The sequence below is a fragment of the Azolla caroliniana genome, unplaced genomic scaffold (assembly GCF_043228905.1).
Source record: "Azolla caroliniana isolate FFs.n. ecotype wild unplaced genomic scaffold, voAzoCaro1.0.p SCAF_6, whole genome shotgun sequence".
NCBI classification, from domain to species: Eukaryota; Viridiplantae; Streptophyta; class Polypodiopsida; order Salviniales; family Salviniaceae; genus Azolla; species Azolla caroliniana.
Genome location: NW_028230441.1, coordinates 9,269,430 through 9,283,656, shown reverse-complemented (window position 1 = coordinate 9,283,656; position 14,227 = coordinate 9,269,430). Strand labels below are relative to the sequence as shown.

Genomic DNA, 14,227 nt, shown 5'->3' with positions numbered 1-14,227 from the left:
CACATGGTGGGAGAGAGAGGGGTATTCTCATAATTTGTGAAAATCCAGGAAAGAAACAAATTATGAGAATACCCCCCCACATACATACATACATTTCACATCTTTCTCTTTTCTCTTCTCTTTCTTTCTCTTCTGTTCTGTCTGTTCTGTAGGTGCCTTAGAAACTAACCATACTACTCTTACCTTCTCCTCACCACTCACGCACACAACACACAGACAGACACGCAGACTACTGAGTGATTGATGGCTATGGAGGAGCACGAAGGTAGCCAAGACCTGAAGCTCGTGCTCGCAGAGAAGCTTCACCTCATCAGATCCCCTCACTTCCCCGACATCGAGAAAATCCCTCTCAAAGAATATGCCCTCAAATTCATTCGTGATGATGGTAAAAGAACAAGCTAACAAATCCTTTTCGCTTCCTTCTTGTTCTTCAGCTTTCTCTGTATTTCTATTCCTGGATTCGTTTCTTTCTCCACATTCTCTGTGGCTGAAACCAGTTTTTCTTTGTGCACCTGTGCCTAAACGTGTTTCTCTTCGTTTTCCTCGGCTTCTTCATCTTCAGCATTCCCTAATTTACACTTGTTCTTCTTTTTTAACTCTCTATGTCCTTCCTTCCTGTTAAGATCGTTTTCTTTCTGTTTCTGTTCTTAAGCGATCTATTTGATTTCACTTCAGTCTCTCTCTCTCTCTGTGCTTTTCAGTGATGTGCGTGAATCACGTTAAACAATATATATATATATATATATATATATATATATATATTAGTTTGCGTACTTCTCCTAAGGGTTTGTCGAAGCTATATTCTTGCATTTTTCTCATGTCCTCTATTTTTCCATCCCGTCTCGCTTCTTCTCTTTTGAATTTTTGTTGAACCAGTTCTGTTGCTTGTGTTATAGAGCTCCCGTGGTTTAACAGAGATCTCAGTCTCTCTGTTTCTCGTAAACTTTTCTTTCTCGTACGCATGTGATGATATGATTTTCTTGAAGCTTTCTTGAAACTCACTCAGGTTCGTCTTCTTTCTTTACTTTTTTTACTTTCATTCTGAAGATTCTTTGAACCGGTTTTGGTGCATTGTAGTGTCTTTCTCTTTTTCTGCTCAATAAATTTCAGTATCTATGATTATCCTGAAGCGTTTGTGAGACACATTTCTTCTGCCTCCTTATTCACGTTCTTTTTTTCTTTCACGTTTAAAAGGAATGGCAGAGCTTTACCAAAGCCTATGCAATGAGCTCGGCTGGGATATTGATCAAGCATTGCTCAGCAAGATGCATTCAGACATCGAAGAAAAGATCAAGAATCTCGATGAAAAGTAAGAATTTTAAAATATAACCTTTCCACTCTTGATGCTCACTGATTTTTAAGTTTTCTGTGGACATTGAAAATGAGACACACTGGCTCAATGCCATGAATTTTTACTGTCAATGCTCAGTGACGTCTTTTGGCTTTCATTGGACCTAGTAAATGCACCAAACAGCCTTAGATAGTTTATATTCTTCCTCCTACTGTTCATTGAAGTTTTAGCTTTGTTTAGAGCTTGAAAATGCACCAAACTAACTGCCTTAGACCCAAAAGTTTCTCTCTAAATGTGCTTTCCAATTTTGGTTTTTTTTGGTCCTCAGAAATGCTACAATTGGCTGTTATTTAGATTTGTTTGTCTTATTGTTAAACTTTAAAATTTTTTGTTCAACTTTGTAAATGCGCCAAACTGCATTGTATCCGAAATTTGTTTCTCTAAAATATTGAACTATTCTAGCTTTGTTTCGAGTTTGGAAATTCTACAACTGCCTTAGACGATGAGCTTTAATTGTGCACACATGCCTAGATCTTAGAATGTCCTTCATGATGTATGAAATTCAAGCTGTGTGGGCACTTAAAATGGATGCAACTGCCGTATATTTAGATTTCTTTGTTTATGAAGGATCAACTTGCCAAATTATAGACAAACCATCTCAAATCTGGGTATATATGTACCAATGTTTTTTGAATATTTCAATACAAATTACAGTATTCGGGTTTTGTTGTGAACATCATTGAAATGGATGGTCAAGATACGAACAATAGACATTGTTGATATGGAAGATCAAGATACTAACAATAGACATGCAGTCTTATTGTATGTGTGCATCCCTTGGTTATATCTGTCTTTATATGGTGGAAGTACTCTATGTTCGTGGAATTTGCTCATAATTAAATATTGAAATTGAAATGTACTTATCCAAAGAAAAAATAATAATCATTAAATTTAACATCTAAATTTGCTCATCATTAAATATTGAAATTTAAATATTATTTATCCAAAGAAAAAATAATAATCTTTAAGATGTGAAAGATTATCGAAGAGATCAACTGATATCAAACAAGTAATTCAGGGATGGCTTTTTGGAAATCGTTTCATTAACCTTTTAACACTGTGAGGCCTAAACTATCTTAAGTTTCTTGAAAGATAGTCTATCTTTTCTCTTTAGATTTCCTTTTAGACATGAATGTGCAATCTTTGTATATGAACTCGTAAGAGCAAGTACGAATATTGCTCATATGCGTGGAAAAATCCCTACATGTAACAGTTGATGACCCTATTTTCTATGCTGCATAAAAACTATAATTTCAATGCAAATGATTTGGGCTTAAGATCTTTGATGGAAGTCTTCGGTAGCCAATAACAAAGAAATTTGCAACAGTTATGAGTGTAAGTGTGTCCTTTAAAAATGGAGCTTGAGAAGACAGCCGACTTTTGGGCTTATCTTTTTTTGTGAATTCAGACCTAGACCCAACACTAACAGCATGCATGCAATATATGCAAACATAAACGGTGATTATAATTATGAGTATGCTACCACCTCGTCAATTATTGTGTGGGCCAATTACAATTTATTCTACTCATTTAGCAATTGCCATTTATGGATGTACATTGGATGAATCCTGCTTGGTTCACTCAAACATGATGGACTGCAACTGCATGATAATGTTCTTCTGATCGATGAGGTATTAGTGTGAGTCGAGGTAACTCCCAATCCACAATCTTGCATGCTTAGCCCTAGCACCACAAAAAACTCTCACAGAAGAATTGTTTAAAGAATACAAAAAAACCAAAGATATACTGGAAAAGACTGATGTGAGAAATCTGAGTGAGAAGAGCACATGTCAATGTTTAGTATCCTCGCAGAAATTTGGCGGACAATCTAGATATATGAGAAGCCCAAGTTCACTTCTTACTCAACCCACATTTTCGCTTGCAAAGTATCATTGCTCTTGCATATTCTGGTAGTGCCTCATCTCTCTCAGGATGATCTCTTCTGTCTTTATTTACACAATTGAAGAGAAAATTTATCTTGTGTCGTGATAGGTCTCATATCTGAATGATCAAGAGAAGGTTTATCATATACAGATAGGAAACAGCCTAATATTTGGCCTGTGTTCTTGGAATCAGAATTGTGGTTCCCATAGAACCTCATTCTTTTGTTCACCTGTGTTTTGACTACTCATCTTTAGCTTCTTTATTACAAGAGTTTTTAAAGTGTGGGTTCAAAATATGGTTTCTGGAAACATTTTCAGAAAAAAAGTTCTATTATTTTAACTTTAAATGTCTTTTCAATATTATTTTGCTTCTTGTGTTCTTCTTGAAAGAGGAATTGTTAGTGTCCTGGAAAAGTTTGTATATGAACCTTATTTGATCCCCTTGCCCTTCCTACATCTCTCTGCAGTCATTGATAAAGTTTGAATTATTCTATGATTAAGAAACAAACACACAAGCGCCAATTTTGAAATTTATAAACAAAACTTAACTACACATATTAGCACAATTACACACAAAAGTAATAGCATCATAGACAACTCCCATCTGTGAATTACAGCAGTATAAATTCTAAGAAAAAACTGTCTTGCTTGTAGAGTAAGAGAAGGAAGAACGATTTATAAATTATGAAATGATGTTTCTTACATAGAAATGAAATGATCGGAAACATATTTTTGTTGAGTTACTGTTTGTATGGATTTTTGGAGTTTAGGGCGGGAAATGGAAATTTCTTTGTTTCTTTGCTCCTGAATGGCTGGAAGCTATGCTTAAAAAGCAAGTGAAAAGCCAGAAACCCCATATACAAAGATGAAGATCAAATGGTGCTCTGAGAATTTAACCTGCAATATAGAAACCACAATCTGAAGCAGGTTGTGATCAAAGTTGAAGTAGTTAACAGATTGGCTTTAGAGGCTTGTTAGGAATGCCAGACCAAGAGGTCCCATGGTTCCTGTGAAAGGTGCATGATATATCATGGAGAATCTATCTTCGCCATTCCCTGCCCCCTATATGTAATGGAAATAGAAATGGTTGCTCGTTGGATAAAGAAACATGGTTCTGGACCATGGATCTAGGGCCCGTTGCTGATCCATCTTCAATGGGCTGTCTAAACTTGATCCAATCCCAGGCTCTTAGACACTATAGAATTTAAGCAGTATACTGTTATAAGCAGCAATGCTCAAAACTCTTTTCTGAAGACTGCTATCTGGACTGTCAAGGGATATTATCTGTTAAGAAAGTATGTCTTAAAGGATCGTGTATGAACCCCATATTTAGGAGCTTGCGCAGCCAATACAATGTGTAAATTATGTCAGATGTAGGGAAGTTAAGAAATGGTACCACGGTAGTCTATTGGAGTTTGCTCTGGTTACTATTGTAAATTATATTGCCATGCTAACCAGGTTTCTTTTACTTTCTAATGAACTTTACGCTCAGTGTTGAAAAATTTCAATTCGTGTGTTGATACATGATACATGCACTGTTTGTTTCCTGTGTTTTTTAGCTTCACAAGCTTTGTTTTGCGATAAATTCTAGTTTGTCACAAATGCTTGTCATTTTTCTTGATGGGGACAGGATAAAAGACGCTGAAGAAAATTTAGGAGAGAGCGAGGTGCGAGAAGCATATCTAGCTAAAGCGCTTTACTTCATACAGATTGGTGATAAGGTAAAATGACCATTTGTACATTTTTGGTTTTGTACATGTAGAAATAATGTAATTACAAATTGGAATTGGTACTATGGACTTTTGTGCATCTGAAGGAATAAAGTTATGTACATAGGAGTATTGGTTAATCAGAATTTTATTAATTTTAAACTGTTTTAGTGGGAGTATTGGTTAATCAGAATTTTATTAATTTTAAACTGTTTTAGTTTCAGTGCAAGTTGTGTGTCGTCATTGAGTCTTCATGTCATTTTATTTCTGGTAGTCTTAAAATGCAAATTTTCAATTGCAGGAGAAAGCTCTTGAGCAGCTTAAACTAACAGAAGGAAAGACTGTTGCAGTTGGGCAGAAAATGGATCTTGTATTCCATACACTGAGAATTGGTTTCTTTTCAATGGATTACAAGCTGGTAGCAACAAGTATAGAAAAAGCCAAAATGTATGCCCAATCCAATGTTTTTGTTCTTCCTTTTATCTTCTATCATAATTGATATTTACTTGAAGGATTCTATCTTTGCAGCTTATTTGAGGCAGGTGGTGACTGGGAGAGGAAGAATCGCCTTAAGGTTTATGAAGGCCTATACTGTATGGCAACCAGAAACTTCAAGAAGGCAGCAGAGCTTTTCCTGGATTCAATATCGACATTTACCACCTATGAACTGTTTCCATATGATACCTTTATTTTCTATACAGTTCTGACAAGCATCATTTCGTTGGATAGGGTTTCACTGAAGCAGAAAGTAGGAATTTGTTTTTTTTTGTTTATTTATAGTTTAATCAAACCATAACGGCTATTCCTTCATTGATGAACCAGAGATATTGACAAAAATGGAAAGATATCTCATTTACAGAATTTCTGAATGCACCTTACGGTTCCCACTATGACATTTTTCATGGGTATGGTAACAGGTTGTTGATGCGCCAGAGATTTTGACAATAATTGGGAAGATACCTCATTTAACTGAATTTCTGAATGCACTCTATGGCTGCCAGTATAAATCATTTTTCATAGCATTTGGTAATAGTAACACATTTGTGGTTGTTTTATCAAATCGAATGATCAAGCCAAACATGACATTTTTTCTTTTTAACATGTAGATGGGTTGATCGATCAGATTCGGCTTGATCGATATCTTCTTCCTCACTTTCGATACTATATGAGGGAAGTCCGAACTGTAGCATATTCTCAGTTTCTGGAGTCCTATAAAAGTGTCACAATGGAAGCTATGGCAAAAGCTTTTGGAGTCAGTGTAGACTTCATTGATAGGTAAAGTTTATTATTGGAATTTTCTTTGAAAATGAGCAGTTTTTTTCCTTCCATATGCTATTTGTAAACAAGTTCCAAAAGGAAAGCTGTGAATCCATAAAGATGGAAACGCTTTCCCATCTGATGTGCCAACACTAGTTTAAAGGATTCTTTTGATTTGTACTGTCCTCCCAACTTTGTAAATCTAAAATCAATGATCATTTAGGATTGTGAGCCTCATAAGAAATATGAACATGTGCAATTCTCCTTGGTCATTTTCTTATTTAATGCCATTTTCTATGGTTAGGAAGGTTTCAGTTGTGGAACTGATGGAATGTTTCTGTGTTCAATGTATTTAGGGAGCTGTCTCGTTTCATTGCTTCTGGTAGGCTGCATTGCAAGATCGATAAGGTAGCAGGTGTGTTGGAGACAAACCGTCCTGATGCAAAGAATGCTTTATACCAAGCTACCATCAAACAAGGCGATTTTCTACTAAATAGGATTCAAAACCTTTCTCGGGTTATTGACTTATAAGTGTTTTATCATGTAGCATGCAATGCATGTTTTTTAGAACAATTTTTCATGCTATGGATTGAAGAATTCAAATTTATTGGGTGCCATTGCCTCTAGCTCTCAAATTATCTTGTTCTTTTTAATTGAAGGTGATCGCATATTTAGTGCTCGAGTATTGTGAAAAAAAATAATTTGAACTTCTTCCAATGTTAGTAAAGATTGGAAGTTGTCATACTCTTGTTACCCGACAGGCATAGGGAGATTTCTGGTGGTTGAGTATTGTCAGAATTAAATGAGTGGCAAGTTTTTTCAATTTCATTTTTGCCGGTTTAGGGGATTGATGCCAGTACATAATGGTCTATGCATTGCTTTATTCCTGGTTTAATCGAGAGATGTACAAATGTTTGTGAATTTGGTGGAATCCTGGAACTGATTTTTGAAGAATATTGTGTCATGGACAATGAAATGACTGTTACATCAAATCAAGTGATTCAGCATTTCTGGCGAGTCCTGTGGTTGTTGTGCATGTTTGTGCTCAACGTTACCAGTAGTTCTGAGGGCAGTTCAATACTGTATGGAGACTTGTTTAGTGATTATGTTCAGGTTGTTTTTGTGATTTTTCGAGTTAGTATTTATGTGCTCGAGCATAATGCAAGGAATATTAGCGCTTTGTTTGTATATACACTGTTTGAGACAGTTTAAAAAATAGTTTTAGGTATGGCCCAAGCCTTTAGGTCACGCCTTGCTCTACTGAAAATGAAGTACTCACTAAAATTACATTTTTCTGAAGGATCAAAACACCAGTTTAATGCCAATAATTGGATTTATGTTGAATACTGTTGAATGTGATCGTGGGCCCTGATAAACTCTCAAAACCGATTATTCTTTGATGGATCTGTCAATATTAATGGTACTTAGATAACTGTCAATATTTTTTGTTATTCATATTGAGGCAACAATTAGTCTTCATTTTGTAGGTGTTAATAGCCCATTAGTATTAATATCAATAACTTATAATACCTTTGATTATGAGTATTAACTAGAGCCCATGATACAGATTATTGGTAGTAAAGATTATTGTGAGTGACTAGTGACATCAGGTATTTGGGAATATATCTGAAGATGTTAAAAACATCTGAGTGTTGTGATTAAAGGTCACTTATGAAGAGACAAATAGAAGAACTGTCTTGCTATGTTCTTCCACATGACATGGGCACTTCTAAGATGGGTGGGTCTTGTCAAGAAATGGTAACTCATGATACACCGTGATTAAAAAATGGTCAAACTTAACCAATATATAGTGCTAGTTCGCTATCTGAAGTTAACTTCGTTAACTTCAGCAAATTATAACTGAATTGAGGATGACATCGATCAAACAATGAGATCCCACATCATACATAATTCAGGCAAAATTGACTGCAACCACTACGTTAGTATGACTCCTAACTTTTGAATCAGGAGACATGGAGCTCAACAGGATACCCCTTCTAGTTCAAGTGCCACAAGGTGGGTCTGTTCTCAGCTTTCATAAACAATGGCAATCTTTGAAAAGTATCAAGATGCTCTTACATCCAGCTCACTCATGTGATATACTGCAATATTCGCTCTTTCAGCAACACCAGCAGTTTGGCAGGCGACAAGCAATGATGTCCATGTTATAATGGTTGGTTGAAATGGTATATAATTAATCATTAATTCAGCCTCTTCCAGTTTCCCTATCCTTGCAAGTAAGTCCAGCACGCAATCCAAGTGCTCTGGAATTGCAATACTCTTCTGATCCTTAAATGTCTGAAAGATATAATACTGCCCCTCTTCTAGAAATCCACCATGACTACATGCAGATAGAATACTTGTAAGAGTAACTTCATCCAGAACCAATCCATTGTGTTGCATTTGCATAAAGAGTAACAGTGCCTCTCTAACATGTCCGGAGCAACTATATATTGATATTATGGCAGTCCATGTAACTACATCTTTCTTCGAAATGTTCTTGAAAATGTTAAATGCATCCTCAAGGATGCCACATTTACCATACATATTCAATAATGCTGTTGTTACAATGCCATCTAATTCAACTCCAGACTCAATGATAAGTGCATGCAAGAGACTGCCACTTATTCCTGCTCCAAAACTAGTGTAAAAACCAAGCATGATAACAAATGTTAATTCATTAAAAAGAATTCCAGCTCTCCACATCCCGTCAAACAGTAAAAGAATATCATGGTCCTGCTCATAAACGGTAGAAACTTTGATCATGCTATTCCACGTTACAACATTTTTGTCCTCCATAGTTTCAAATATATGCTGTGCATCTCTTAGCGAACCAATCTTGCCGTACATGTTTATAAGAGAATTTCCAACCAAAACCTCCTGTTCCGACAACACATTTACAAGGAAACTGTGTAGAATGCGTCCTTTTATCAAAGCTTCCTGATCAGTGCACATCGAAAACATTATTGCAAAAGTAACACTATCTGGGTTTGTTTTAGCAAGCATTTGATCAAAAACTTCAAAAGCTTTCATTGCATTCCCTTGCCGATAGTTCCCTGAGATAATGGCATTCCACGATGCTGCATTCGTCTCAGGCATGTAATGGAAAATTTTCCATGCATCTTCTAAATAACCACATTTTATATACATATTGACAACAGCATTATACACAGTTTTATCTAATAATTTACTCAGTATAATACAGCTACTGATATAATTTCCCAGCACAATGGCACCAAGATTGCCACATGCCTCCAGAATACTAATATATGTTACATTGTCTGGGAGAAATCCTTCTGTTTTCATTTGTGACCACATTTGGATAGCTTGCAAGTCATATCCTGAACGGATATGCATTTTGATAATCGTATTCCATGAGACCACGTCTCGATTTGTCATTTGATCAAATACCGTTTCTGCATCTACAGTACTTCTGCAACCGGCATACATACTAAGAAGTGAATTGCAAACTACTGAGTTAATCAACAAGTCACTATGAACAAGACGTGCATGCATTTGCTTACCATCTGATAATCTCATGTATCTTCCAACCATTTGCAGAACAGTCACAACAGTTCCATTATTAGGCATGACTGATGTCCCTAGCATCTGCTGAAAGAGTTGAAGGACCTGATGATAATTCCCACTCTGCAAAATCACCCCAATCATTGTATTCCAAGAAACTGTGTCATTTTCATATATCGTATCAAATACTGCAGAAGCATCTACCAAGCTGCAACATCTACCATACATGCTAATGAGAGCAGTGGAGACTATAGTATCTGTTGTTAATCCAGCACTGTTAATGCATGTATGAAGTTTCTTGGCATGGGCAAGCATACTCATCGATGCACAAGCATCAAGAATGCACAGAGACAAATACCCATCCAGAATATTTCCTTCAACCTGCATCTGTTCAAATAGCTTAAGTGCTTCAAGGTTTTTGCCTTGATCAGTATATGCTTGAATCATGGCATTCCAAGATACTCCATTTCGTTCAAGCATTTCATTAAACAACATCTCAGCCTCTTTCAGACTCCCACATTTTCCATACATATTTATAAGGTTAGAAACCACAGCTTGACTCAATTCTAAACTACTGGAAATAACATAATCATGAATCAGCTTACCTTCGCTGAAATTTTCTGGGCTAGCACATGCTCCAAGCATGCTCACATACGTGAACTCATCTGGGATTATTTTCTCCAATGTCATCTGATTAAAACATTTTAATATTTCTACTAGTTTGCTTTGTTGAGCATACGCTGAGATAATGGTGTTCCACGAGACTATATCTCGATAATGCATATTTTCAAATACCCATGTCGAATCATCAAAAATCCTACATTTGGCATACATATTGATAAGTGCATTAACGAGAAAAATATCTGAGTCAAATCCCCTAAACATGATGCCTGTATGAATATTCTGGCCTTCAGATAGGACTTCAAGGTTTGTGCACGCATCAAGAATATGTACAAAAGTTACAATATCTAGGTAAACGTTTTTTTTCTTCATTAGGCGGAAAAGTTGAATTGCATCTGTCTCATGCCCAGAATGGATATATGCTGAAAGCATGATAGTCCATGTCACTGAATTTCTTTTTAACATTCCATCAAACAAAGCACAAGCATCTTCTAAGCTGCAGCATTTTCCATACATGTCAATAAGTGCATTTAAAACAAAAATATCTTTATCAAAGGCATGCAACACAGTGTTAAGATGTATCCATTTGCCTTCTCGAACACATCTTTGTCTCCCACAGGCAGTTAGCACATCAATAAAGCTGAAATTGTTCGGGTGTTCTCCTGATGTATACATTACGTGAAAGAGTTCACATGACTCTTTAAGAAGACCATGTTGAGCGTATACTGCAAGCATTGCATTCCATACCTCTGTACTCTTTCGAGGAATCTTTTCAAATACAGTAAATGATTTCTCCAATTTGCCACACTTTCCATAGAGTTTAATAGCAGACGCTGCCACTGAGCTATCAATCCCTAGCCCATTTTGTAATGCTAAATTGAAGATTTGCTCACCCTCACAGAAAGTTTCAAGCTTAGCACAAGCTTCAAGAAGTGTAGTATAGGTGACACTATCTGGATTAATAATACCTTCACTTCTCATGGCACCAAAGATCTTGAAAGCTTCTTCTTCATGCTGATTAGCCACACATCCTGCAATTATGGAATTCCAGGAGATCAAGTTGTGTTCAGGTAAGATGTCAAATGTTCTATGAGCATCATTCAGACTATAACATTTGCAGTACATATTGACAAGAGAACTTCCAAGAACAACATCCATCTCAAAACCTTCTTCTATGAGATGTGAATGAATTTCCCAAGCCTGAAGTAAAGATTTTGAGATGCTGCATACATCAACAAGACAAACAAAAGTCACCTTATTTGGAACTATTCCTTTCAACATCATTTCATAGAAAAGATAGAAGGCATCTTGTGTACAACAAGAGTGAGAGTAACCCGAGATCATGGCATTCCATGAAGTTATATCTCGATTATTCATTAAGTCAAATACCTTTTTAGCATCCTCAATGCTGCAACATTTACTATACATATCAAGTAACGCAGTACCTATTATAACCTCCTCTTCATGACAAACATGACTAAGAATCACATGCATATACTGGCCATGTCTCAAATTATCCACATTTCCACATGCGGAAAGCATGCTGACAAACGTGAATTTGTCAGCAAACAGGCAATTCTGATGCATTTCATGAAACAATTGAAAGCATTGAGTTTCATATCCATACTTTGCATATGTTGCTATCATAGCATTCCATGAAATCAAATCTTTTATATTTAAATCTTCAAAAGGCTTTTGAGCATCTTCAAGGTGACCACATTTTCCATACATATTAACTATAGACGTTGTTAGCATTATGTCAGACTCAAGGTTCATGATCACAGCTATAGCGTGTATACATTTTCCTAGCTTTATAAGTTTCTGTTTACAGCAAACAGAGAGAATGTTAACGAAGGTGAACTTATCTGGGAAGAATGGCTTTTTGCAGAGAAACTGATCGAAGAGGAGGAGGGCTTTCTTGACGTTTCCTGATCGAGCATAGTGTCTGATAAGGGCGTTGCAGGAGGAGGGGGAAGAAGAGAATGTAGGATTGAAGGTCATATGAAGAAGAAGAAGAAGAAAGGAAGGAAGAAAGAAAGAGTAGGAAGAAGAAGAATGGATGGAAGGAAGGAAACGGTGGGAAACAGGGTTGCCGTTTCTTGACAGTCAAACATTCACTGTCTCTCATGCATGTGAGAGAGAGAGAGAGAGAGAGAGAGAGAGAGAGAGAGAGAGAGAGATGATTGACAAACATAAGTGGTTGGAAGAAAGGGTTATAAAGATATGGGGTTTTCATAAGCCCATTACTTGGTGGTTTCATGTGATCAAGGCAGGTTGGTGTTCTCGATTGATGCTACGAGCCAAGGTATTTATTTGGAGAGTTATGGTTGGAGCTTTACCATTAGGGGATGCATTAAAAAGAAGAAACATTACTAAAGGATTGTGTTTCTTTTGTTCGGTGGAATTGGAACATAGTAGACATCGATTTATTTCATGCTTGATGGCAAGGATGGTTTGGAGGTGTATCAGTTTAGTATGGATGTCTCTAACAGGAGTAAGTCTATCTTCCTTCAGTTGGGTTTTTGCACATATGGAGAACAATGAACCGATGCCTCATTTTCAAATTATTTTTGAGTTCTTGAGGTATTGGGGGCTATGGTTCAATTGGAATATGCGGAATGCCTTCATTTTTTATTCGCAAGTTGCGGTGAGAAAATATGTTCTAAAGTTAAAAGGACTTCTTTTGTGGCAATTGACAGTGCTAGAGAAGTCATAAAATCTCAACTAGGAAGAGAGAGAACTCTGCAAGGTCACATATCATCATATTCGCCATTTGAATTGGTGTGTAGGGTGGCGGCGTTGAGTTTGGTGTCGTAGTTTTCTTTAGATCCCTAGATAGAAGGGGTTCTATAGTTTGTTGTAAGTTAGTCATGGTGGTGTTTTTTCTTTCGTAATGAAAGCCATTATTTACGAAGAGAGAGAGAGAGAGAGAGAGAGAGAGAGAGAGAGAGAGAGAGAGATTAATCCTTCATGGGTCAATATGTATTATGTATACATATGAGGATGTGTTCACTGTTTGCTGCCAAATTATATCATAAAGAGAGAGCTCCTCACTATTTGCACCCAAATCATGAAGTGGCCTGGTGAGTTGAGTGAGGGAATCATGGCCACCACGGATGGTGCAAGATGCGTTTTCAAGGGCGGGCACGTGCAATTTGCACCGTCTGATCTTTTTCCAAAAATGAAAACGCGTGACTTGCTAGTAACCTGGCTCTGACTAACCTCTGTCACCAATAACCCCACTATGTTCTCTTCTATTGTCACTCATAACCCGACTCTTTTGGGTAACCCAAGTAAACCGACTTTGTCAAGGGTAACCCAACTTATTTGAGTAACCTTGAGTAATTTGGCTGAAATTTTTGTGCTAAGCTCAAAAACTTCAAAAAACTTCAAAGTTCATACACCATGAAAGTTAAAACTAGCGCAACCCATCACTGAATGGAATTTGGAAAACAAAAAGTCAATGATCATTCCAAACACCATTCTGTTTCAGATTTCATCCACATTTAAAATTTGAGCAACAAAAGTTCAAAGCCACAATTTTTCAACCACCATGAAACTTAAAATGCCACAAAAGTTCAGTCAGGAAAAGCTTCTAAGATCACACATATTCTACAAAACCATAATAATCTAACCTTTCAAATTTCGGAGACACCAAAGTAAATAGAACCACTTTTGTCACAGATATGTCATTTATTGCCGAAATTCCTCAACCACATGCTTGTACATGGATCTTGATCTTTGCTCGAGCCATTGAAGTGATTCTAGTGTATGATTTCGAACTCTGGAAACCCCAAAAAAACTCTTGGGCACTCGATAACCTGAGAGTTGTTTAGGACAATTGCTCACACACACATTTCTAACATCCATTTATTTTGAAG

General features: G+C 36.6%; 2 protein-coding genes across 3 annotated transcripts; one reads left to right on the top strand and one right to left on the bottom strand.

Annotated features, from left to right (window-relative positions):
• Positions 1-204: 204 nt before the first annotated feature.
• On the top strand, positions 205-6,875 carry LOC147863017 (26S proteasome regulatory subunit Rpn7). The gene is made up of 8 exons (XM_087321254.1): positions 205-385; positions 1,195-1,309; positions 4,865-4,955; positions 5,245-5,390; positions 5,472-5,691; positions 5,861-5,969; positions 6,050-6,218; positions 6,557-6,875. Exons 1-8 carry the CDS (start codon positions 244-246, stop codon positions 6,729-6,731), a joined length of 1,167 nt encoding a protein of 388 aa, XP_087177380.1. The 5' UTR covers positions 205-243; the 3' UTR covers positions 6,732-6,875.
• A 794-nt stretch (positions 6,876-7,669) lies between these two features.
• Positions 7,670-12,440, bottom strand: LOC147863016 (pentatricopeptide repeat-containing protein At2g39620-like). 2 transcript variants are annotated; one of them, XM_087321147.1, is made up of 2 exons: positions 10,331-12,440; positions 7,670-10,228 (listed from the first exon to the last, which is right to left on the bottom strand). In XM_087321147.1, exons 1-2 carry the CDS (start codon positions 12,345-12,347, stop codon positions 8,265-8,267), a joined length of 3,981 nt encoding a protein of 1,326 aa, XP_087177273.1. In that variant the 5' UTR covers positions 12,348-12,440; the 3' UTR covers positions 7,670-8,264. The 2 variants fall into 2 exon arrangements, with proteins under 2 accessions (XP_087177273.1, XP_087177274.1); XM_087321148.1 differs by having other exon boundaries at positions 7,670-11,377; positions 11,681-12,440.
• Positions 12,441-14,227: the final 1,787 nt, after the last annotated feature.